Below are 27,922 nucleotides of genomic sequence, written 5' to 3' on the forward strand. Positions count from 1 at the left end.
ATAAAGATGAGTTAATAATATTGAGGAGAGGCTCTTCCACTACAGGTAACACTTCTTTGAGTAGTTTAGTTGGTATAGGATCTAATAAACATGTTGTTGTTTTAGATGAAGTGATAAGTTTATTTAACTGTTTTTGTTCTATAGTTGTAAAGCACTGTAATTGTTCTTGCTGGGTGTTAATTGAGGCTGAATTATAAGGCGCGATTGAGGATCGAACGTTTACAATTGTGGTTCTGATGTTTTCTATTTTCTCAGTGAAGAACTTCATGAAATCATTACTACTAAACTGTAACGGAATATTTTGTTCAGGTGACATCTGTTTATTTGTTAGTCTAGCCACGGTGTTAAATAAGAACCTAGGATTGTTTTGGTTGTTTTCTATTAGTTTGCGGAGGTGCTCAGCCCTGGCCGCTTTTAGGGCCTTTTTACTGTCTTTCCATGCGATTCTAAAGACCTCTAAGTTAGTTTTTTTCCATTTACGCTCTAAATTACGGGTTTCTCTCTTTAGAACATGCGTAGTATTGTTGTACCATGGTACTTTACTTTTCTCTCTGACCTTTTTTAATCTAATGGGTGCAACAATATCCAATGTTCCAGAGAGAATGGTGCTCATAGTGCTAGTTAATTCCTCAAGTTCATCTGTTTGTTTGGGTTCACTGAGCAGCTGAGACAGATCAGATAAGCAATTTGAAAAATTATCTATGGTGGATGGAAGGATTGTTCTGCCTAATCGATAATGCGGCGCAGCATGATATATTACAGGAGTACGTAATATGCAAGTTACCATGTAATGGTCAGTGACATCGTCACTTTGTGGAATGATATCTATATTGGTTGGATCGGTTCCATGTGATATAATTAAATCGAGTGTATGATTAAAACGATGAGTTGGTCCGGTAACGTTTTGTTTGACCCGGTAACGTTTTGTTTGACCCCAAAGGAGTTTAATAAATCTGTAAACGCAGCCCCTAACGCATCATTTGAATTATCTACGTGGATATTAAAGTCTCCAACAATTAATGCTTTATCGACATTAACTAATAGGTCTGAGAGAAAATCTGCAAACTCTTTTAGGAAATCAGCGTAAGGCCCAGGCGGTCTATATACGGTAGCCAAGGCTAGAGATAATAGGGATGTTTTCCGAACATCTAAGAGCGTAACATTTAGTACAAGTACTTCAAATGAAATAAACTTATAGCCCGTTTTCTGAGTAACATTGAGAATATCTCAATAGATTGTTGCAACACCGCCGCCACGACCAATCAGACGGGGCTCATGCTTATAACAGTATCCTGATGGAGTAGACTCATTTAGACCGAAATAATCATTTGGTTTAAGCCAGGTTTCAGTAAGGCAAAGTACATCGAAGCTATTATCTGTGACTATTTCATTTACAATAACTGCCTTAGGTGTGAGTGATCTAATGTTTAGAAGACCTAGCTTTAGAAATTGTTTTTGATTACTAATAGCAACATTTTCTGGTTTAATAACAATTAGACTTTTTCTAGATCCTGCAGTAGATTTATTATTTGATCTCACTAAACGAGGAATAGACACAGTTTCTATGCAATGTTCAACACTAGTATTTATATCAGTTAAATTGGTGCAGCAGAGACTATGATTTGGACTTTTGGTTACTAGTCAAAAGGTATTTAACATTTTGGAGATGTTATCTGACAGAAGATCCGATCCGAATCTGCTTGGGTGTAAGCCATCAGCACGGTAAAGCCTAGGACGCTCCCAAAACAGATTCCAATTATTTACAAAGAGCAGTTTCTGCTCATTGCACCATGACATTAACCATTCATTTAGCGCGAATAATCTACTAAACTTTTCATGACCTAGTCGGTACGTGGGAAGCGGTCCTGACACAATGATCGTTATTTCAGGCGATGTGCTGCGTACCGTATCGATCAGATTCCTGAAGTCTTTCTTCAGAACCTCCGTCTGGCGCAGCCTGATGTCGTTCACTCCCGCGTGCAGGACCACAGTTCCGACACGCTCGTTCAGAATCTCGGGAACGCGAGCAGCGATTTCAGAAACACGAGCACCAGGAAAGCAGTGACTATGCACCTTACTTTTATTTAACGTAGCGTGTACGTGTTGAACGATGGAATCGCCGATGATCACAGCATCGCGTTCTGTTTCGCGAAGGGATGAGAAGTGGTTTTGTGTGGATATCTCGAAAACCGGGAGGGTCGGAGAGAGTTTTCTTGGTCTAGACCTGACTCGCGTCTTCCGCTGCGGAACCATCCAGGCTTCGTGGTGGCGTGTTGGAGCCGGAGTGAACGAGACCATGGCTGATCGCGACCTCGACGCTCGGGACCGATGTTGAGAAACGCACGGAGTAGACGAGGTCGGAGTCAGCGGGTTAGTAACGTTAATCACTGATTTGTGTGCATCGGCGTGTGATGTTTCAAGAGCCAAACGCCGGTCTATCAGCTCGGCCTGTCTCACTAAAAGGTCGTGGATCTGTTTCTCAACAGCTTCCAGCTCAGACTGCAGTGCGTGAAGTTCAAATGTGTCTTCACCTGCACCAAAAGGTAGACTACTTACATCTGATATATTCGCCATTTTAACAGATGGACAGTAACGTTAAGTTAGCAACAACGCTACCAGTGATGCTATCAATATTAATACTAATTTATGGCTGAAGTCTTGGATATAATCCGTCTTTTTAGTGGTACGGGTGTAGAGTAGACGCACGATAGGCGAAAAAATGTTTGTTTGTAAGTGAGTGTGGAGAAGACGCGTTCAGCCGTGATCCAAGGGAGTAACCTTTAAGAGTATCCGGCATTGGATCACTAATAGGCTTGAGACGCATCTGCTCAACAGTCCGCGTTGTAACTATGAGGTGAGGAAAAGTAGAAAATGTTCGTTGTAAGTGAGTTTAAAGAGAAAATCAAGAATTATAAATCAATCGATGGAGCTCCAGAGACAACAACGCGTTCAGACGCGACGCATGCGCCAAGACGCGACGCATGCGCCAAGACGCGACGCATGCAACGCATATCACAATTCTAAGAAAAAAGGTCAGAATTGTGGGATGTAAACTCACAATTCTGAGAAAAAAATGGAGAATATGACTTTTTCTTCACAGGATTGTGTTATACAAACTCGGAATTACCTATTTAAAAAAAAGAAAAAAAAAAGAATGTGTTGCTTCCATAGGCTGCTATGCTGAACTGTCATTTTCTGCCACCAGGTAGGCCCCGCACACAAACACATCATCGCTGTTTGAAAACACCCAAATGGTCTATGGCGGTTAACATGATTTTACAGTACAATTGCTTAAACAGTGGGTTTTTCACTAAGATCTGAGCACTTGGAAAATGATCAGTGAAGAATGTTGGAAACCAAACAGTTGATGGGCCCCATTGACTTACATTGTGTTTATTTATTTTAATTCATACCATGGAAGACAATGGGGTCAACTGTTTGGTTAACCATATTCTTCAAAATATCTTCTTTTGAGTTCAGCAGAAGAAGGAAATTCATACAGGTTTGGAACAACTTGAGGGTGAGTAAATGACAGAATTTTAGTTTTTGAGTGAACTATCCCTTTAAGGGCTCAGCTGGTGAGGAGCTATGGCTCTAGCTGTCCAGCACAGTTTTCCGCAATAAAGCAGTATCTATAATAAAAAGCTGAAATCAGATCTAGAGAGTATCAATTTAGAGAATGTAACTGGATTATTAAGTGAATGTTGTTTATCAGTAAACACAATGACAGCGGTGTGATTGCAGCTTTCTAGCAGACATACACACTCCCACACTTGCCCCAGCACTGAAATAGATCAAAGAGAATCCAGAAAGTGTTGATTTCCTCTGTGGATGTCCTTATTTACCAGAACAGCAAAGATGAGTCAGACTGGAATACCCTGCAGCTCTGTTTCATCAAAACTAAATTAACATTTGCTGCTGAGAAACCGCGAGTGAGGTTAAAGAAAAACAGGCAACTTTTCATTGCGTTTACCAAACCACTAAAAGTAAGATGTTCCTTTTCACCTATTTATGTTACTAAGACCATCTTTTCAGTTCTAATAAATCACATTTGTTCTTCACGAGGTGGCCTAATAAGAGTTTTGAATCAAGCGAATATCCATCCCACCATTAGTTATATTCTCAACAATATTGGCAATTTCTTCAGTTTTTCCTCAGCGATGCTTTACAAAAGAGACAGAATGCCTGAATGGCTGCACGCTGTCCATTTTTATCTCTCAGGCATGTCATACATAATGAAGTATTGTGAGAGTGTGTGAAATAGGATTTCTGACACTCTGAGGAAAAATCGTTGCGGAGCAGACGTCCACAGAGCATGTCAGCTGGGGATTAGCAACTCAACGGTGGAAATGAGAACAGATTCCTCCATCTTTCCCACTTAATTCCTACCTACAACCATTCATCATGGCGTCCTGACAGCGTGAGAGGACAAAAGACAACTAAACAATCATGGAATATAAAATCCCTGGGATAATGGAATGCTGAAATACGAATAATATAAGAACAAGGATTCCTTATTCACCTAATGTAACAGTAGTCAGAAAAGCTGGATCCTAATCCAATATCTATTGTTTAACCACAATGGCGGATACGTTACCCCATCTACTGATTACTTTAACATTTGTGCCTGTCCACGGATCTACGATAGGCCACATCATTCAAAACAGAAAGCCCACTGTGAATCTTCTCTCAAAAGCCATTACCAGAGGAGAGCAGGTGCACAAGCCAATAAGCGAGGAGACCCCACTTCAAGACGGAGGCTCTGTAATTCACTTTTTCCATCTCCATGAACTTGCGCGATTATGATAAATATGGTATTTTTCCTGCAAGGGGCCATTTGCAGTGAAACTGCATTTACAAAACAAAAACAGAGTAGGGCAATGGAAGCTGGACCCAAAGACAGGCGCCCACTGCCTTTCTCTTGATTTTCTCATTTGCTTTTATCACTGCCGTCACATGTCCACAGGCTATTATTTATACCTGGGTAGAAAATAGGCGTGTTTTTAGATTATCCTCGATTTCATTGCATTAGTGGAGTGTTTTGATTAAGACACCTAACCTGAGGGTCCTGCTGTCCGATAATGAGGTGAAGGGGAGACAAGTGAACTGGCTAGAACAATGCAAGCAACTAGAGATAGAAGAAGCCTATCTTGACATTCTGCTCATTGTTTTCCAAGAGCCGTGTACCAAGTGTCTCTTTTTGGAGCTGGAAGATGAGGAGGATTTGAATAATGAAAGCACAGTCATGACTACAAAAGAGAGCTTGTTATTTTATGCTTCTTTGCTGGCGGTTGCTTTTTTGGCGAAACAAGTACTCTTCATGTAAACTACAGTCGAACCTCAAATGCACTTCTTTGAAAATATACTTTTAAAAGAACAATCTTTGACATCTCCTGATGTCAAAAAACTTTGTAGTTAATAGAATGAACATAAAAACACTATAGAACAATCTATATATATTTATGCACACTGATGAGCAAAAACATTATGACTAGTCACAGTTGAAGTGTATTGTTGATCATCCCCTAACAAGGTCACATTAAAGGTGCTCTAAGCAATGATGGGTAACGTCACTTCTTGTTGACGTTCAAAGTATTGTCAAACAAAACGGAGGCTAGCTCTGTTATGTTTCGTGGTCCAGGCTGGGCCAGTTTGTTTTTCTTGCCATTTGTGAAGCCTGGGCTGTCTACAGAGACCGCGTTTTTTTACAGTGTGTTCAGGGGACAGGCAGCTAGCGGATGGTGAGGAGATGTTTGCTGTATGTGGCAAAAAATGTTTTGGCCTAAAAGACGTGACATCGCTTAGAGCACCTTTAAGATTTGGGTAGATTAGATGGTAAGCAAACAGTCATTTCTCATATTCAACGAGTTGGATGCAGGAGAAATGGGCAGGAATAAAGATCTAAGAGACTCTGACAAGGACAAAATTGTAATGGCAAGGCGACTGGGTCAGAGTATCTCTGAAATGGTAAGGCTTGTGGGTTGCTCCTGGTCAGCAGTGGTGAGAATTTACCAACAGTGGCCTGAGGAGGGACAAACCACAAACCGGTGACATGGTGGTGGGCACGAGTTACAAGGGTTGCACGAGAGCAACGAAGGTCAGAGCCAACAGAAGGTCTACTGTCTCACAAATTTTTAATGATGGTTATGGGAGGAATGTGTGTCACTACACACTCTGCAACTCTGTAACTTTACATAGTGAATGATTTTTTTTTCCACACTAAAATCATGGTAACGCGCATATTGTATGCATATCTTCACACAAAAATATTAAAGCAGCACAACTGTTTTCAACTTTGATAAATGTTTCTTACCAAATCAGCATATTAGAATGAATTTTGTAGGATCATGTGACATGATTCAAGCTTTTCTCTCAAAAAAACACCAAAAAAAAAAAGTGGTGAGAAAACAGCAGTTAAGAAAGCATCTGATTGTAGCTATGTGGATGTTTGCACAAGTTCTGCAATTCGGCACTCCAGACACGTCATGTTAATTTATATACCATGGTACATAATATAATGATTTAAAGCAAGCTTTATAAAACATGAACAAACAGTGTCAGTGTTGCTTTCAATTAGAACTTTTAAAACCCTTAAAAAAGAAAAATGTATCTACCGTGTGTATTATAAATGTTCTGTTTTCAACATTTATGATGCATCTTTAAAGGCTAAAGGTCCTTGCACACTGAGTCCGAAATTTTCGTGTGTGTTTTTACGTATTCGTCATTCGATGGTTCCGAATTGTCATAACACCTATCAAAATGCTTGCTACAGATGCGAAAAACGCAGAAAGATTTGATTTTTTTTATGATGGACGAAAGTTTCTGAGACGGTGTGTAAACGTGATTGACACAACGTGAGGTCATATTTATTTTTGAATGTGCGAAAACTACGGACAAGAATTTCGGACTCAGTGTGCAAGGACCTTAATGAGCAGATATAGAAGCAATTAAAATTTGTAATTTTAATTCAGTATCTTCCATATTATGCAATGAAAAATTAAATTAAAAGTCAGAAAATGCCTTAACATAACTTGTCACTTTAATACAAGATTGCAAAAAATGTGAACTGTATAAAAATAACAATATCTCTCAACTATACCTGTTGTTTTACACTAACAGTTCGGTTATTTAAATAACAACCAGTGTTATTTAATAAAAAAATTAAGTAGTTATCACTGAGAACTACAGGTGGTGGGCTAGACAGAGACGTTTTCCTGTTTGAAGATTGTTAAGGCCGCTGGGTTGGCGCATTCTTTGCTTTGTACACTGGATAATATGGGGGTTTCCATTTCCTCCACCTTCACTTTTACTGCAATAATTGTGTTAGAGAGAGAGACAGGGAAGCCATGTAAGAACTACATTTAAAAAATAAAAACATTTTATATTTGAAATAAATGCTACATACTTTCGTCCTCAGGTTCAGCCTTTATTTGTAAGATGGGGGCTGTGATGGAGTATTTGCCTGCCTCTTGTTTTTGATTTGTGACGTTTGGTGCCACTTGTGGATGATTCGTCTCTGGATTCTCATTATGCTGAGTGGGCTGGGTTTTAGATGTGCATTTACTTGTGTTTTTCTTTACAAATCTTTGTCCTACAGTAATAAATACAGAATAGTAAGAGAATGAAGGAAAGATAATAACAAAAATCACATCTATTCAAGAGGGATTTAATGAAATTAACCATCATGTGCTTTAATTGTTAATCATTCAAAATTTTATATTTATTCTTTAAAGAAGAAAATAAGAATAAATTGAAATAAAACATACTCCTTTTCCCCATAAAAGGTTTTGCCTTTTTGCTTGTGTTCGAGCGTTCCTGACCCTGAGGTGGTTCTACACAAAGAGCACAATATAACATGAAATTTTGGAGTGCATACTGTATATGAATATTGTTAAAATTACAATAATCTACCTGGTCCGATGGGTGGCTGCAGCTGGTAGCCAGTGATTTCACACCAGCCCACAGGATAAATTTCAGGAGACTGACAGTCTACCCACTGATCAAACTCAGGCCCCCAGCCATCAAAGTGGAGAAGGAGAAGCCGGCCTACGCAGCGCCTAACAGTGGCCACACACACCAGCCGGGGCTCCATGAGGTCCACTGCCTCTAGCTTCATACCTGGGGTAAAGCCGTGGCCTACATCATCCTGGGAAAGACATAAGGAAGGGAGCACAAGACCAGCTTAAAACACATTAAACCCACTGATGCAGTAACACATTGTATGTGGCTCAATTGTCAATATAAAAGGATTACCGTGTTGAAAAGTCTTCGTGGAGCAGCTAGAGTTCCTGTTTCTTCTAAATATTTTGTCCATGTGAAAGTGGCATGATCATAACCTGATGAGAAAGGAGACAATATCAACAAACACTGTATGAAATTGCAAATAAAGGCTCTTTAGCTTCAATATTGATTTTTGTTTTAAAAAGACCACTGGAATACCCAGTTGAGCACATTACCAGGAGGTAGAGTAAGAGATATGTCGTTGCTCTCGCAATATCCAACAGGTAAAATGGCATGTGAGCCGGCATGGTAGCAAAACCAGTCAGAACCGTCACCGATCTCGACACCATCAATGCCTACCATGATGTATCCATCCAGCAACACCTGAGCGATAAGATAAGCCAGATCAGTGCAATTACTTTCAACAAGGTAATGTTCAATATTCATTTAAAGTCATAAATAAATAATGGCTGTATCATACCTTACAGACTGATGCAACACAGATGTTCCCAAGGTTCAGAGGATCAACTGCTTCAAGTTTCATGCCTTCCTCAAAAAACGTATTTCCCATGTAAACGGTCCTCAACTGTTTGCATACAGTAAGAATTATACATACTGGATGATTACATGACATAAGATTTTTAAACTAACATAAAAAAAAATAAAAAATAAAAATTATATATATATATATATATATATATATATATATTCATGGTGTATGCACTAACCTTCTTAAACTGATCTGGCACACTGTTTTGAAGGACTTTATGAAACGCTGGATGGCTACCCATGTTGACATTTTCATCTGTGCCAGAAAAATCATGCAAGACATCATAAATAACCTACTGACAAAAAGGCAGAGTGAAGAATATGGAAAAAACAAAAGCTATTTTATTCCTCTTAAGGGACTGTTCGTTATTTATTTAAGGGGCCACCGGAGGAGTTTTGAGATCTGTTGTCAAAAAAGACATGACCCTCCCTTCGCCAGCAATAATTTTTTCTATGACCCTCCAAAATGATTGTGAAAAAAGGCATGACCCTCCCCGATAATTTATTGATTAGCCTACTTCTGTACTGGTTTGCGCTTGGCAAAGATGTCCAGATAGCCATTGTTTGTTTGTTTTTTAAACCATAAACTCTTGCTTTCTCATCTGGCTGTAACGATAGACCAAACCTATGATTCGGTTCGTATCACGATTTTTTATTTTAGATTTGAAAAAAAAAATCATGTTTTCGGTGCTGATGCGGTGTGACGCGTTCAACATGTGGGTGGCGTTGCGAATAAAGCATCTAAAAGCTGTCACAAAGAACCGGCAAAAGTAATGATTATTAATATGTCAAATATAGCTAGACATTTTAATTGTTTTTAATAAACAAGTGTTTTCTGTGTCGACTGCAAAGATGAAGTTGACGATGCGTCGCGATCGTCTCAGAACGCGCCAGAGAGAAATGCACATTTCATAAGGAGAAAGCAGTCTGTTTTCCTTCGTTTTGAATTGTTCTGCATGTTTAAAAGTAGACATTTCAAGCTTTCTATATTTCTCAGGTCTATGAGGCAAGTAGCATACCTTACGCTGAGTTTCGGTTCATTTATGAGACAAGAGTCCAGTTCACTCGCCCGCGCCTCCGTGTCATGATTATCTATTTTCTACTATATTTAGACTACTTCTTATTTATTAAATCCAGATGAAACATTGATTAAAATTAAGATAAAATTAATAAAAAAAACGAAATTCACTTTAAAGAAAGGCTTTGTGCTTTCTGTTTGAGGTCTCTGTGCAATTTTTAAAGTCGCTTCAGAGCAGTCATGTCCGTGCGTAATGGAGAACTGTCACGTCCGTAACATTTTTTTTTTTTTCACATAAATGCAAACACGAAAAATAAAATAAAAATAATATAAAATTTAATTTTCTGTGGAGGCCGATCTTTATTCATCCGGTGGGTATATATATTTTGGTTTGCACAGTGTAATTTAAAGAATTACTAAAAAATATTTTGCCACCTAAAAGTTAAAGATTTTTTTGTGTCACGTCACATGTGTATTTCCCTCATATTAAATATAAAACGCATGTGTAGACTGATATTCTTCTAATGTCTTGACTCCTTTCAGACGTTTCAAATAAATGCATTTTCTGAGAATTTTTATTTTAAGTTTTGACTGCAAATGTCACGTCCATTCACTGGAATCGCCCAGTTTTAACGAATTTATCCTAAACTAGTTTTTGTGGTGTAGGTCTATGTATTTTATGTTAACTTAAATAATAGCCTACTAATAGTGATTTAAAGATGTGGTAGCGCTGCGAAGATCGCGAGTCGTCAACTTCGTCTAGCCGACACTGACATAAAAAATAACTGTTTTATTAGTAAACAATTCAAATGTCTCCTGCTATATTGAACATATTTGCCTGTTCCTTACAAAACACTGACAGTGGGGTTTTTGACCGTTTTTTTTTTTTTTTGAGCAGCAGCGGACAAATTATTTCGACACACACACACACACACAATATTGATAAACAGGATTTTTTGTTGCTTTTTTAATACAATAAAAATTTCATTTAATTTGTTGTTTAATAAAATTATAAGCCTATTATTTTTAGTTTATTAACAGCAACAACAGCTGTAAAGATGAAGTTGACGATCGCCATCTCCGTGGTAGTGAACACGCCTATAGAGAGAAATGCACATCATTACATAACCAGAGAGTAGCCTATTTCTTTTCGTTTTAAATTGTTAAAAAGACATTTCAAGCTTTCTTAAGATATATTTCATGTCTGTGAGGCATATGTTGAGTTTCGTTAAGTTAGGATGAGATGCGCTCGAGCAGTGCAAGTGACCACGCGGGCGCCTCTATGATTGTGTTGTCTGCTATATTTGGTATTTGGCAATTTGTTGATAAAAAAAAATAAATAAAATTAAGATACAATTTATACAAAACGAAATTCACTTAAAAAATCGTTTTCTGCAAAACAAAACTTAATTAAGTGGTCAAAATCATGTCTGACCCGCTCCATGTCTCTCGATATTGCATATACTCGTGTGTGCGGTTCACTTTTCATAATCAACATAGATGAAAAAATAACATTATATTTTAACAAAAAAGAAACTAAATGAGCTTATTTAATGGTAACAACACAGTAGGCCTACAGACTCTGTATTTGTGCAAATTGCTGCACATTCATTTTATTCTGAATTTTGCACACACAAGTTGAAAGGCATTTGTTTGTGCATGCATGTAAAACATATCTGCAACATTTATCAAGTTCACTGATAATTATGCGTGCATTTATTAATTATTATCTTAATGAATAATGAATCAAGGACGAAGCATGTAAACTGTTTGTTTAGAATTTGGATCGATCATCGCAAATAGATCCGAATGAAGAAACGTACAAAACCATAGGCTATAGAAAATGGGTGGGCCCGGACCTAAATGCCCACCCGGGCCCAATGGTAGCGCCGCGGCTGGTGGTAGCCCTACATCTTACACATCGTGGAAACAAAATAAGAATGGAAACTAAAATATGCAGTAGGCCTATCGCCCTACAGCGCACATTCTATCAGCAGTTCTGGCGCCTCAGTCCCAATACTGTTAAACTCGACGTACGTTCACATCACATGTTAATGCAGCGGTAGAGTTACACTCACAGGACACTGTGCACTTAACAAAAGTTCATTATTTGCTCGTGCTTTAAAGCTTTGCCGGGTAAACATTTCTTTGGCATTCTGTTCTAACATGATGCACTTTTTCTAAGCGCGAACTGAAGCGCACACTGTCAAACAGCGCCAAACTGGATTTTTGTTGGGTCAGACCCATCTGATATCGAAGGGGGGCTGATAACGCGAGATCAACATGGAGCTAAATGGAAAAAAATAGCACCAAACAAGCCACTTTGAAATGTTGCTGTTTTAATGAATATAAAAGTTGGGTGACCCTCCCCCTAGACTAAAAAAAGTTGGATGACCCTCCCCTCAACAAAGAATAAAAAGACATGACCCTCCCCTATTTTCCTCCGGTGGCCCCTTCCATAAATACCGAACGGTCCCTAATTGCTATTTTATCTCACACAGTCGTTTAGTTTTGTTCCACAGTTTTTGGGCCTCCATACAAAAATAATATTTCGCTTTTTTTTTTTTTTTTTAAAGGAGCCCCAAACCGAAACATAGGGAAGAAAAAATATTGTGACCACAAAATCAAGAATTTGATCCCAGGATTGAATAATTTGTGGACACTTCTTTATTAAATAGTTTTTTATTCAAATAATTTTAGTTTAATCGTTCCCATGACTGACAACCATTTAACTAAAACAAGGGGAAAATATAATCTGTTATGGGAACATATTCTTTTTTTTTAACCATATCTTTATGAAACAAATATACAAGATAACCATTACTTACATATGTACTTCCATAAACTTCCTTCCCATCCTCCCCTCAGCATCCACAAATTGAATTACAAACACAAATGGAACAAATTCATGGCCACAGTATCTCGTTTTTCCCCTCCCCACATCCTGTGCGAAGCTCTGTATTTTTCATCTCATGTAAAGGTTTTTAGACTCTTCATGTTTGTACTGACATTTTGTCTATCTGTGGGTTTCTAGGCTTGACTCAATCTATAGATGCCAGTTTCTTCTCACCTGTTTCTTTGATTGAGTGCCCCACTCTTTCAGACCAGCCAACAGGGTGTACTAGAGGACTCTGCATATGACACCAGAAATCTGAGAGCACCTCGCCCAAGGGTCCCAGTCCCCCATCCTCATACAGCAGTCTGAGTCGCCCTCCTATGACAGTATCCACCACTGCCAAACGGGTACGGCTCACTTGCGACCGATCGACCACCTCCACACGAAACCCCTGTCTGAACGGACACCTCAAACTGTCTGCCATCTGAAACACATACAGACGGGAAAGAGAGGAAGACAGTTATGCAGAAATTAAAGAAAATCAGATGGCGTCAATGGATTACTAATTTTCCATTGCCTTTACCTTGACATGAAAGTCAACAGGAAGTGTGTGTGCTCCAACTAGTCTCTCCATCAGGTAGGATTTCCAGTCTTTAATATGCTGGTGGAACTCTGTAGGACAAAAAAAAAAAAAGGTCAAGATTTAGCATTTTTATGTCATTTAGACCTAATGACTTAGTGTAAACATTCACCTTGAGGAAGGACCAGGAGCTTGTTATTCAGTGCACACCAGCCTATAGGATGAACATCAGCCGTGCCTAAGTTACACCACAGGTCATGGCTGTCATCATCCTCAAAACCTTCATGGCGCAGAAGAGCTTTATAGCCTGAGAGAAACACATCACATAACACAATATGACCAAAGACTGAATCAATTTATCACTCAACATCCTATTAGTGTCCATAATCAAAATTAATGTTTTATTAAAATAACATTTATTAAATTCCAAACTACTCTGTAAATGTGTAACTTTAAAACCTCTTGGTTTAAATTTACCAATAACTTCCAAAAACATAAGTTTCCTCTGCCACCTGTCCAGAGTCATCCGTTTATGAATCACAGTACACTGTATTTTTTGTTTTTAATTAGAAAGAGTATTGTATTGTTTAATGAGTATTGTTTCTTTATTGTTTTTGTATATTTATTAGTGGTTAACCAGTCTATTTAACTCATTACATTCTATTCAGACTGCAAACACAAAACTTGGGTAAAATATAATAACTATAAAGTATAAATATAATATTAATCTTTTCACACCTAGTACAACTTGAGGGACTCATCCGCAACTATTTACAAAAGGTAAAAAAATTCACATATGCTCGAGAAGGAAACATGATGAAAGAGCTGGGGGTGACAACTTTTGAACAGGATGAAGATTTTCTTATTGTGTTCTTTTTTTTTTTTTTTTCATTTAGCACAGCCCTTTAGAAGCTACAGAGGCAACAGAAGATACTTGCATGTTTCCCAGAAGACAAAATAAGTACAATTTATCCTGATCTTCAAATTGAAACCTTTTCTTATAGTTGAGCATAAGAGACTTCTTTCAAAAGTCTTATCAACCCCAAACTTTTGAACGGTAGTGTAATTTTAAAAATAATATATTAATAGTTTGATAGAAATAATAAAATAGAATATTTATTTGCTTTAGTATTCAGCAGTGGCGGAGGAAACAAGAGTTTATATACCTGTCAGCTGTACAACAGTGGCGATCCAGTACAAGGCTGTATGGGTGTTCAAAACCTCCACTTTTAACCCCACATAGATGTCGTCCCATTGAGCACAGAGTGGCGCCTGTGAAATGGGCATTAATGACCATTATAATGCAATAGCAAAAATAATGTGAAGGAAATTTACACATCATGTAATGTTATTACATCCACCACATTTATTTTACAGGTACATTTCAACAAGAACTTGGTGGATAGAAATCACTCACGTGTCTGAAGCAGGATACAGGGGCAGCGAGGAAGCCACTTTTCTCAAGGTAACTACCCCAGTCAAATCCAGCCAAAGTAGCTTTGAAGAAGACAGAGCCATTTAAAATTTAAAACAGCCAAAATTACAATTGTAAAGCTCACTGTCTTTTCTTACCATCTTGTCCAAATGCTCTGCTCTCCTGATGCTGCTCATTGGCCTTTGACTGTGGAGCCTCAGTCTGTGATTTTAGAGACAGTTTGTTTGATGACTTACTTATGGGTGGCCTTCCCTAAATACAAAGACACACAAAAATAAAATTACTGTTTGAATAAATATGTATATAATTCTAAGCCAGAAAATCCCAATTGGAGCCGTGCGAGAATTGAGGATTTGTTGGAGTTGGAGGAGTATGAACATGAGCAGGACACACTGCAGAAGCGCTTGGACCTGGAGAAGAAGGTGTGTGTAGTGCCACTGGTTCCACACATTACCATGAAATTGTGTGGGGTTTACATATACTTTTCCATGTACTTGTGTTAGTTCATTAATATAAGGGTTCCTGAATCACCTATTCCATCATTATCTGCCCGATAAGAAAGTGTCACAGGATTATTTACACCATCACTGGAATTCTGCTGATTGTGGTCTGCTCCATCAAATATTTCTTCTCTCCATCATTGTTAATCATAAATATCTCTTCCTGTTATTTATTGATTAATCAAAACAATGTGTTAAAAGTAATATACAGGTGCTGGTCATATAATTAGAATATCATCAAAAAGTTGATTTATTTCAGTAATTCCATTAAAAAAGTTAAACTTGTATATTATATAGACTCATTACATGCAAAGTGAGATATCTCAAGCCTTTATTTGTTATAATTTTGATGATTATAGCTTACAGCTTGTGAAAACCACCAAATCAAAATCTCAGAAAATTAGAATATTACATGAAATCACACAGTAATTACACAGTGATACCATGGTCATTGAAGCAGGTTTTGGTTCTTTTGGCAGTGTGCAGGTGCAAATCCTGCTGGAAAATGAAGTCAGCATCTCCATAAAGCCTGTCTGCTGAAGGAAGCATGAAGTGCTCTGGAAATGTCCTGGTAGACGGCTGCGTTGAGTGGACAGCACAGTGGACCAACACCAGCCGATGACATGGCTCCCCAAACCAACACAGACTGTGGAAACTTCACACTGGACTTCAAGCATCTTGGATTGTGTGCCTCTCCATTCTTCCTCCAGACTCTGGGACCTTGGTTTCCAAATGAGATGCAAAATTTGCTCTCATCAGAAAAGAGGACTTTGGTCCACTGTGCTTTATTAAATCCAGAGTCAACGCAGCCGTCTACCAGGACATTTCCAGAGCACTTCATGCTTCCTTCATTTTCCAGCAGGATTTGCACCTGCCCACACTGCCAAAAGAACCAAAACATGGTTCAATGACCATGGTATCACTGTGTAATTACTGTGTGATTTCATGTAATATTCTAATTTTCTGAGATTTTGATTTTGTGGTTTTCATAAGCTGTAAGCCATAATCATCAAAATTATAACAAATAAAGGCTTGAGATATCTCACTTTGCATGTAATGAGTCTATATAATATACAAGTTTCACTTTTTTAACGGAATTACTGAAATAAATCAACTTTTTGATGATATTCTAATTATATGACCAGCACCCATATATCCGACGTCATAAGTTGCGCTTTAGACTTAAGTCGAATCCGTATATTCGTTTGGCTGGATGCTAGTTATTTTACTTTATAAAGTTTCAAATATTAATATTTTTCTTACACAAACTCATCGCTTTGCTTCAGAAGGCCTTTATTAACACCCCGGAGCCGTGTGGGTTCCGTTTATGATGGATGGATGCACTGTTTTGAGCTTCAAACTGATGTTTGCAATTCACTGCCATTATAAAGCTCGGAAACATCCGAGTGTTTATTAATATAACTCCGATTGTATTCGTCTAAAAGAAGAAAGTCATATACACTACTAGGATGGCTTGAGGGTGAGTAAATCATGGGGTAATTTTCTTTTTAAAGTGAAAACTCCTTAAATGCCATCTCTCGTGATGCTTTTGTTTTGAAGAAGCCATGGCTTTGGAGACACTCTGAGGGGAGGGTGGGGTCTTATGGTTTCAAAGTATCCTTAATTGGCCATTGCTGTCTCAGAAAAACATCAAAGACAGAATTAAGTTTTTGGCAGAATATGGGAAGTTTGACTCAGCAAAGAAGAGCAAAATTGTGTGAGGTAATGAATCACAATGAAGAGTTGCATGGTAATACACCAGAGCGGCGTCTTTGAAGATCTGGTGAGAAATACAATAATGATGCATCTCTACCACAGTGACACATGGAGGAAGATGTACCATGATGTGGGGAGTCTTTTTAGCTGCTGGTATTGGTGAGCTGCTTCGCTGTGAAAAGTAATTTAATGCTTTGGAGTACTTTCTGCGATCCTAACTTTAGAATCATATCTTATCTTTTTGGTAACCATGGCAATTTCATTTAGGACCTAAATTAGGACAAAAGCTGTTACAGAATGACATTTCCTAAGTGTATAATCTTATCTAAACTATGGATAGGAAAAGGGTATTACAGAAGCATCTTAACGGTCTTAACCTCAATGGTATCCTAACTTCAAAAGTATTTGAAAGCCAACAATAAAAATCTCATAACAATAGCTCTGTCTGAGAATGGAGTCACATTTATTAATAATTCAAGATAAAGAACAGCCATGTTTGATGTTGGAAAGACTTTGTGAACACCCAAATGATGTGCTGCACTCTGATGACAAAACTGACAAATAATTGCAGACTCCTTTGAAACAAAAGGATTGGGCTTTGCCTTTTCTACCAAGCTTATCAAAACTTAATTTAATGAAAAGCACCGTGGCAAGCAGGCCGAGGGCCGTGAGAGAACGGCGTGAGGCCCGTGGTATCTCACGGCAGAGCTTCGGAAGCATAAAAGGAGGAGCGACGAGAGAGGACCAGGCCTATACTATTTAAGTAATGTTATTTTATGTTTAGTTTAGTTTATGTGTGTGCGGCAGTTGGCTGTGAGGGGCTGCCGCCTTTATTTTCGTTTTCTGTTTATTTATTTTATGATTATTAAAGTTGCTAAATGTTTGCCGGTTCCCGCCTCCTTCCCACAACATACATTTGTTACAACCACTTATTTTGTTTCATCATTTTAATCTCTAGAGTTTTTCCGTTTTACTTCACACAGCAGCTGTTTGTGCATCATAGGTTGCTTGGTAACAGACCTGAGAGTTGATTACCGAACTCGATGGAGGGGTTTAAGTTTTGCCACTCAGTGGGTGTGACCACACTCACTCCAGCTGACAGTGACGTCACACGCATACCCTCAATTGAGTGGAATGACTTGTGCTGTGTCCCAATTCAGAAGCTGCATCCTTAGAAGGTCGATTGTGTCACCACTGCGCAAAGCTGTCCCAATTCGAAGGCTTCTTCAAATACGTCCTCCAAATGTATCCGTTTCCAGCGAAATTAAGGATACAACAGATGGATCCTTCGCAGCCTTGCCTACCCCAGAATTCATTGCGAGCCAGTGATGACAGGATTTTTTTTTTGGAAAGAGAAATTGCCAAATTACACTTTTAAACATAAATAATGGGTTTACGCTTACTCAAATATGTAATAATAAAAATGTAAAAAAAAAACTTTAAAGCAGTTCAAATGTTAACATATCTTACTAAGATGCGATTTATAGTTTATACACCTTATTATATACAAAAATAGACCATGGTGAAAATACTTCCAGTAAAATCAAACATTACTGCCACTCATCAACGGCGCATTTAACAATGCTCAGTCTGACCTTCAAGGCCTTCACAGGATGCAGCCTTTGAATTGGGAGACAGTCATTGACTTCTTCCTGTAAAAAGCTGTCTGCAAGTTTATCCACACAGCTTAAACATGAAAAGAAAACAAAAGGTTAAGGCTATCTACGGTGGCCGAGAGAGCTCAATGCGCTGCAACTGAAGAAAACGCATGCAAATAGGATAAACACCCACAAATTAAGAAAACATCATTAGTTTCAAAACACACATGCTCCAAATACTCAACACAACCAAATACAGAAACGCGCTGCAAAAGTTCACAACACAACCAAATAAAGAAATGCGCTGCAAATAGCACAGACCACAATGGAAATATTTCCAGGCGACCCAAATAAGTGACGAACCCGGCTGAGACGCGCTTACAGCTCAAAGCCTACTTTATTTTATTATTATTTCCAAAACATACAGAGATTACATGTTTATGACATACAACTTTGTATACAATTCTGCTCACTCCAAAGTCCCCACTTCAAGGGCTCTGCCGTCTGCCCTTTGAAGGGAGTTGGGCATAGGGATGCAATACGCTGATTTCACGCAGCCGCCATTTTGAAATCGAAAGTGAGGCTCCGGTGGGAAGAACCCCGGAAGTAAAGATAAACAACAATGCCTTGGACTACCAACCTGAAGCTGCTGCCGCGATTTACACTATTGGATGTTAATATCCAATATAGGATGTATATAGTTCATTCCTGCTTCTTTTTTTACTTTCTGAATTATATATATATAAAAAAAAATTTATTTATAAATGAATTTCACTGTATAGTCTAAAGTATGAAAGAAATGTATGTACAGTTTTAGAATTGACACAGCATCATTAAACGCAACAATACGCCATCGCATTCACGACTCTCCTGTGATTAAAGGCGACACTTCCGGTTTTCTTCCCACAGGAGCCTCGCTTTCGGTTTTAAAATAACGGCTGCGTGAAATCAGCGTATAAGCACGTCCCAGCTGGGTTCGTCACTATTATTGGGGTCCCCTGGAAACGCGTTTCTGTATTCGGTTGTGTTGTGAGTATTTGCAGCACACATGTGTTGTGAAACTGAGGAAGATGTTTTCTTAATATGCGGGTGTTTTTCATGCGTTTTCTTCAGTTGCAGCGCGTTAAGCTCTCTCGGCCACCGTAGCTATCCCATACTAAATGACTTCATCAACAGTTTTAGTGCACTTCTTGCTAATATCCTGACCAGTGATTTTTTTTGTGATTAAAATTTTTGCCCAGTAGTGTCCATTTCAAAATTCTATTAAAATATTTTTGATCAAATAAATTCAGCCTTGGTGAAAATCTTGGAACAAACTTTTTACCCGTATTCATATCTCCCAGCTTCAGGCTTTTTCAAAGAGTCAACAAACTAAACAAAGAACTATCAGATAAGTTACTCACTGATGCAAACTGTTGAGGTTCAGTGGTCGCTCTGGGGTTTCTTCTCGTAGAGATTTTGTAGTTAGCAAATGTTAAAAAAAATAAAAATAAAATAAAACAATACTTACGGTGCGGGTGCACAGTTCACGTTTTCGTCGAAGTGCATCTCTGACGGATCCGTGACCATCATGTCTCCCGCCGGCGGCTGAACCACACGCTGGCGACGGACCCGATGAAGGTGCTGAGTGCACCGAAGGAACCGCTCCAGCTCGGAGTCTCACTTGGTTCTTGCTTCGGCATCCCATGTTGAACTCCATCATATCACTTGGATCATAATCATCCGGTCTAAAGTGAGCTCTACACACTACCGCGTTTTTCGAAGCAGATGCAGAAGTGAAGTCCCGTCTCTTCACCTGCACAAAACGCACCCAGGCACGGAAGATAGCACCGTTGTTTTTCTTGTTTGGAAACCTGTGGACTCGATGTCCTGTCAGGCTGGAGTTTGTGCAACCTCCACAAACACAATAATTTACCATGGCGAAATATACGAAAACACACTGAATCACGACCGCTCCAACTTAATACCAACCTACTCTGTCTGCATTGGGCAAACGACTCCCTCTCGTTTCGTAAAATGACGCGTGCCGAACGGTTTCTCATTGGTGAAAGGAGTTTCCTCCTGGTAACTGTGTTGACCAATCAGCGGTAACCATACATTTACGCAATTTCCTTTAGACCAGAGCCATAGACCAACGCTACTTTTGCGTCATCGAAGGGTAACGCCCCTTTTTGGGGGAAAACAAACAGATTCCCCTGAGAACAGAACTCGCTCGCTCTAGACCTGCAAAGTTTCTTGATAGCAAAAATGACACAAACATACACTCTCTTTGGACTATTCAGACATCTACCACTATCTCGTGGAATCACCAAGTAAGTAGCCTATTTTTTTTTTTTTTTGTCATTAACACACTCATAGTATGACAAACTAGACGATGAGGCCATGTCAAGAGGAGTCGGTGGTTTACTTGGATCATATTTCACTTGATTTAAGCTATTGACATAGTTTTGTTGTCGACTAGTTAGAAAGACGAAGCTGCTAGCAGCTACGTGATTAACGTTAGCTCTCACTAGGCACGCTACCTTGGCTGTTAACTGATTTTACTGTTGAAATAGTGGCAGGCTAGGACTAAAGTGGACTTGGCTGGTTTCTGCTTGTGTCTAGAAAGTGCTAGGACTTTGAAAGTTGTAAAAAGGTTTACAGTGTACGGCAAAATATGTATGGGGCATATTTTTCATTGTCTTTCATTTCATTTCATTTTTCATCCATAACGCCAACTAAATACCATAGCATTGTGTTGGCTATGGTATTTAGTTGGCGTTATGGATGTGACAGTTTTGCACGGAATTGCCCTATAGCTAGTCGACAACAAAACTGTCAATAGCTTAAATCAAGTGAAATATGATACAAGTAAACCACCGACTCCTCTTGACATGGCCTCATCGTCTAGTTTGTCATACTGTGAGTGTGTTAATGACAAAAAAATAGGCTAACGTTACTTACTTGGTGATTCCACGAGATAGTGGTAGATGTCAGAATAGTCCATATTTGGCCACTGCGTGGGGTCATTAATCCAGTTTTCGACCATTTCAAAGGGACACCTCTGTAACTCCCTATCCAGTAGCTTCTTACCGCTCACGGTCCTCGGCCGGCAAAGAGAGTGTATGTTTGTGCCATTCAAGTGCTATCAAGTGCTATCAAGAAACTTTGCAGGTCTAGAGCGAGCGAGTTCTGTTCTCAGGGGAATCTGTTTGTATTCCCCCAAAAAGGGGCGTTGCCCTTCGATGACGCAAAAGTAGCGTTGGTCTATGTACAGAGAGAGAGAGAGAGTCGCGAAAACTCAATTCACTCCAATGGAACGTTTTTTTTACAGCAACTATTTTACTATACTTTTTCAAAATAATAAGATTGTATATTATTAGTACATCTGAGTCTAATTAAATTGTGTATTAAAGCATGCGAGTTGATTATTGCTCTCTAAATTAGTAGTTGTATGGGATGTTATCAGATAGATTAGACAGATAGGTTAGGCTATTGGATAAAGTTAGTCACACATACAGTAGCAAACCACGAACAGCCTAATAATTGTAAAAACCCGTTCTATTCATGCAGGGCGTGTGATAGAAGTGGTAAAAGGAGAATATTCGGTTTTCATTCCTAAGGCTTAGTAAATGTGCAATAAAGAAAAAAATATATATATATTTTAGAATGCATATTTGAGTAAGCTAAATCATATGGGTGGAGTTTTTTTTTTTTTTCTTTTTTTTTTAGCCATTGTGATTCTGTTGACTATTAGCTACCTGTCTATGTTTCAGCTCAGCTGATTTTTGGATTGATGGGAGAGGGAAGTTTATAAGTGAGATAAAAAAAAAAAAAAAAAAAAAAAAAACAATGCTTCAAAGCAGCAAGCCATTTAAAAAAAAAAAAACAATCATACCAGGGTAAATGGGGAATTATACTAAATACCAAACCTGTATTATATACTACTATAATATAAAAAAAAAAATTTCTCTCTATTAAAAAAAATATTTTCTCTCTCTTTCAACACAAGAAGCACAAAGAGGATTCAGTGGATCCTGAAGACTCCCTGCACTGATGCTGTACACTCCCCTTCAGTCTCAGCTCCTTGGATTTTGCAAGCCTTTCCTTGCTCCTTATTTTTAATAAGCCTTTAATAATCATTAAACTTCCCAGTGTTGGTCTTTGTGAAAAAATGCAGATACACCTAAGTATGATTAGCGCACAATTTAACATCAAATCTTTAGTTCTATTTAGATTGCTCCTGCTTGAGCATATTTCCTCATCTCCGTCAGTGGGTAAACTTAATATTACCCTATACACATATACATTACCCTATACAACTATACATTCATACTGCTTTCTCTGAGCGACTCATCCTCATGTACTGTAGCACTGCAAATCATAGTGGACACTACAAGAACAACATAGAGGAAAGGACATACAAAATGCTTGACATGCAGTTTATTAGACATTTATAAATCCGTTGCGCAAAATTCTATATATACATAAATAGGTCATTGACAAATAATGCTTCAAAAAAGGTGTTTTTTAAAAAATCATTTCAAAACTGACGTAATGTAATATTTTTGAGTCATGAACAATGTATTAAAATAAGTTTCAGTTGTTAACATTTCAAAGTGTTCAAATTCTTTTATTTATTTTTTTGACTGTTTTTATGTCAGGTGGTACAACCAAATAGTTGAATACTGTAGTTGTACCACCTGACATGGAAAGTGTACCAACTTGTACCACACTTAAGGGGGCAAATAATTCTGACCAGCACTATAAGCCCTTGACAACTGAAATTGAATTGACAAATGGAATTGAAAACTGAATAAATGTTTTAGTGGATAAAGCTGTGTGTGTTTGCTAAATTGGTTAATGTCACTTAACAGAAATTTACTTAACAGTTCTTACTCATCTAATTTTAAAATTGTATAATTCTGTGGTGAGTGTTTTATCAACTATATATCAGGCAAAACATTGTTTTTAGGGTAACACTTTAAGGTTTCATTTGTTAACATTAGTTAATGTATTAACTAACATGACCTAGCTATGAGCAATACATTTGTTACAGTATTTATTTACTTTGTTAGTATTAGTTAATAAAAATACTGTTTTTCGTTGTTTGTTCATGTTAGCTCACAGTACATTGATTTTGATTTTAATAATGCATTAGTAAATGTTGAAATTAACGTTAACAAAGATTAATAAATGCTGTCAAAGTAGGCTACAGTCATTATTAGTTCATGTTAACTAATGAAACCTTATTGTTAAGTGTTACTGTTTTTTTGTTTGCATACACTTTTAGGGAAGGTACAAAAAAAAAATCATTGTTCAAAATAGTAGAAATTGCTGATAACATATTTTTCCATGTGTAAACGATACAATGGGTAATAGACACTAAAAACAAGTCATTTCCAACTTATGACTAGTGTGACAAACTGTTAAGAGACATTTGTATTTTGTATCCTTAAAATAATAATTGTAATTTGTTTTTGATCATTTATTTTGATGATTGATCAACTATAAGACCTAGGCTGAATGCAAAATCGCCCCCATACACTCAAATAGGGCATTATTTGAGGGGCCAGCCATTTGTAGTGATGTCCGAAACCATAGTGGATGATATTGAGTGCACTCATTTTATCCCACATTGCACCGCAATAACGACTGTACAGCCGATAGAACGCTTTACGGCTGACTGAATTCGCTCACTCATTTTCATTCACTCTTTTAAGTGAACTGTATTAGTGGACTAACGTAGGGAATAGTGAATGAGGGTTTAGGGGACAATTTCGGATTCAGCCCCTAACTTGCGGTGATGGCGTCAGTATTCCGCACCAAGGTACTTTCGAAAGTAATTTAAAAAAAAAATCAAATGTAATATTCTTAATATCATTAACACTGTTTTTACGTTAAAAGAATGGGATTTAAGTCAAGTCAAGTCAAGGATTTGATTTTATAGGATTATGTTGGATTTATTGCTTCCTTTTAATCTGTAGGCCAATAGAATGGCTCGCCTTTATGGGGAACAGGCAGCTTTCGTGACCAATGAGAAACCGATCGGCACGCCCCCTACCGTTTGGCATTTTCTCATAAATGACAAGTTAAAGGAGAACTCCGGTCAATTTTAACATTGAGCTAATTTTTTGGTAAATTTGGAGTGCTGTCAGTACAGAGAACAACGACAAAAATCGGTGTTGCCTACACCGTGTTATCCTCTTTTTAAAATGTGCACCCTGTTGACTTCAATGGGGCAAGTTTTAAACCTGCTTTTAGCCTCTTAACATCCTTGATGTGTCATTACAAGTGCCCAGCCATGTGAGTGATTCCTTTAGAGTTAACACGGGTGAATCTGACTGCAGTAGATGTGAAAGATATGAATAAAAGTGATGTTAATTTAGCCAGCGCAAATACCTGTATTTTCTTCCTGTTTTTGGTCGAAGTCCGAAGTAGTCGATTGTCGAGTTCACTCGCGTGATAACCTAGCTGAATTAACATATGGCTGAATTAACATCACTTTTATTAATATCTTTCACATCTACTGCAGTCAGATTCACCCGTGTTAACTCTAAAGGAATCACTCACATGGCTGGGCACTTGTAATGACACATCAAGGATGTTAAGAGGCTAAAAGCAGGTTTAAAACTTGCCACATTGAAGTCAACAGGGTGCAAATTTTAAAAAGAGGATAACGCGGTGTAGGCAACACCGATTTTTGTCGTTGTTCTCTGTACTGACAGCACTGCAAATTTACAAAAAAAATGAGCTCAATGTTAAAATTGACCGGAGTTCTCCTTTAACCTAGCCTGGCTAACGTCAGACCTCGTCTCATTGAGACGTGGTCTGCGAACCACATGTTCATTTTCTCGTATTTGAGGCGTGGTTTACGAATGCCCAGAGCCGTTTATTGGGCGCTACGAATGTCTATCAAATGCGCCTGTACGTAGCTCATAGCCAATCGTTTCAATTATACCAGATGACGGATGTAGAGCGACAGAAATTCGATGAGGAAGAAGACGATGGGTCAGAGATTTATGTGCACACGATGGCGTTCAGCGACTATTGCCGTTTGTGCAAGACAAACATGAGGGTAGAAGGTATATTTGGACACTCTACAGATATGTTTTTATCCATAGATATAAACAAACTGCTTCGGTGTGTTGCATATACGTCATCATCGTCTTGCTGCTCCCTCCCCGTTCTGTGATTGGTCCCCTCGCTGAGGCGAAAATCTGGTCCATGGAATCCAGGCTGCCTAGCAGTGTGAATAAAATCATGGGGAAACCCAAGCTAAAGTTAACCCATCAATGGCAGGAAAAGAGTTAACGAGTATGTAGCGTCTGGACCAATCAGACACACACAAATTACTCATTTATTTAATGAATAATCCAGCAAACTCACTCTCCCAAATAACGTGAAACGTTCCCCAAATGAAGCTAACACACTGGCAGGACGCAGTGTCTTGTTACAGGACACACACTGAGACTGAGTTTTACGATCGAAAAGAATGTCCTGAGAGCTGTGACTCTCACTTAAATTCTTGCAGAGGAAGAGAAATAAAAACCCTGTCAATCCTATATATATTCTATATATAACCACTTGATAAATGTGTAAACATGTATCTAATTTTCCCATCTCATGATTTTACCTTTTATGTGGCGTTTGTATTCTTGTAAACTCAATTGGGTTAATGTTTCAGACTTTGCATATTATGGTTAACCAACATTATATGTGCGGCATGTTTGGTCTCTAAAAAATCCAATCTTCGTCTCTGATTTGTTAATTTACATTACATGTTGCTAACTTTGTGATGCATTAGTATTATAAGAATCTTAAAGATTCTTTTCTTAAACACCCAATGAAAGTACATATTCAAATGTCCTGCTAGAACACAAAGGGTCGTAAAATTTCCCACCAAAAGGAAATCTTCTCATTGGCTCTTGCACCTCCAGAGGTTGTGCCATCTTCACGCTTTAAAGTCACTGATCAGCTTTTAGCTCTCTCTTACTCCCTTTCTGAAATGCTGACGTGAAGATGATGCTGAACTAGAAGCCTCTAAGGACCCACCAAGCTTGTGCCAGGCTGCGGCCTTGTCTTTCCATTCACCAAAGATACTCTGACTACCACTGGTTCTCTCTCATCAAGACCACATCAGCAAAGATCAACTGGAGCCTCAACAAATTGCATCAGGACAGTTTAATTCAAATGGGCGAGACATGCAAGTATCAAACTTAGTCTCATTATTTGATACATTAAGTATCCTTACCCCTTTAAAGAAGGGTGTGTTAGAACTAAACTGATGGTTTGCTCAAGGCTGTTGATCTGCTGAATTTCAAACAATGCTATAACTTCTTGCTTTCCTGTATTCTGCTTCAGCTCTTTTTCCCTTGGTAAACTGTATGCATGTATGTGTGTGTATGTTAGAGTAGTTTAAGTGTTTAGACTAGTTAATAAAATCTTGTTCATGTCACACGTAAAGTTGTCCGTGTCTCAAGCTCATAGTCACTAATCATTTAGATTTTTGCTACTGCTCTTAGTAGTACTGCAAATTAAAGGAGAACTCCGGTCAATTTTAACATTGAGCTCATTTTTTTGTAAATTTGGAGTGCTGTCAGTACAGAGAACAACGACAAAAATCGGTGTTGCCTACACCGTGTTATCCTCTTTTTAAAATTTGCACCCTGTTGACTTCAATGGGGCAGGTTTTAAACCTGCGTTTAGCCTGCTTTAACATCCTTGATTTGTCATTACAAGTGCCCAGCCATGTGAGTGAGTTTATTTAGAGTGAACACGGGTGAATCTGACTGCAGTAGATGTGAAAGATATGAATAAAAATGATGTTATTTCAGCCAGCGCACATACCTGTATTTACATCCTGTTTTCGGTCGAAGCCCACAGTAATCGATTGTCGAGTTCACGCGCATAGGTTTAGTATCTATGATCACGCGCGTGAACTCGACAATCGACTACTGTGGACTTCGACCGAAAACAGGAAGTAAATACAGGTATTTTCGCTGGCTGAATTAACATCATTTTTATTCATTTCTTTCACATCTACTGCAGTCAGATTCACCCGTGTTCACTCTAAATAAACTCACTCACATGGCTGGGCACTTGTAATGACAAATCAAGGATGTTAAAGCAGGCTAAACGCAGGTTTAAAACCTGCCCCATTGAAGTCAACAGGGTGCAAATTTTAAAAAGAGGATAACACGGTGTAGGCAACACCGATTTTTGTCGTTGTTCTCTGTACTGACAGCACTCCAAATTTACAAAAAAAATTAGCTCAATGTTAAAATTGACCGGAGTTCTCCTTTAAGAACGACATTTCCCATGCCCCGGAAATGTACATTTCTTAGAGTTAATAAACAATTAATCCTGAGTGTTCATGGGACAAACAGGCTAATTGATTGTATTATTAATTTACGACAGTAAGTTAATTATATTAACTGATCCAAATATTCATAATCAATTATAACCAGTTATTATTGATTATTAATATT

The 27,922-nt window shown here is 38.2% G+C and overlaps 1 protein-coding gene across 1 annotated transcript; it reads right to left on the minus strand.

Annotated features, from left to right (window-relative positions):
- Positions 1-7,023: 7,023 nt before the first annotated feature.
- Positions 7,024-20,472, minus strand: LOC307168799 (lethal(3)malignant brain tumor-like protein 2). Its single transcript, XM_079889043.1, has 15 exons — positions 19,963-20,472; positions 14,776-14,890; positions 14,621-14,700; positions 14,370-14,475; positions 13,376-13,510; positions 13,207-13,295; positions 12,858-13,107; positions 8,949-9,025; positions 8,702-8,806; positions 8,457-8,604; positions 8,254-8,336; positions 7,912-8,146; positions 7,767-7,832; positions 7,406-7,591; positions 7,024-7,309 (listed from the first exon to the last, which is right to left on the minus strand). The coding sequence occupies exons 1-15, from the start codon at positions 20,368-20,370 to the stop codon at positions 7,197-7,199; spliced, it is 2,196 nt and encodes a 731-aa protein (XP_079745169.1). The 5' UTR covers positions 20,371-20,472; the 3' UTR covers positions 7,024-7,196.
- Positions 20,473-27,922: the final 7,450 nt, after the last annotated feature.

The sequence above is a fragment of the Squalius cephalus genome (genome assembly GCF_949319135.1).
Source record: "Squalius cephalus genome assembly, chromosome: 12".
Classification (NCBI taxonomy): Eukaryota; Metazoa; Chordata; class Actinopteri; order Cypriniformes; family Leuciscidae; genus Squalius; species Squalius cephalus.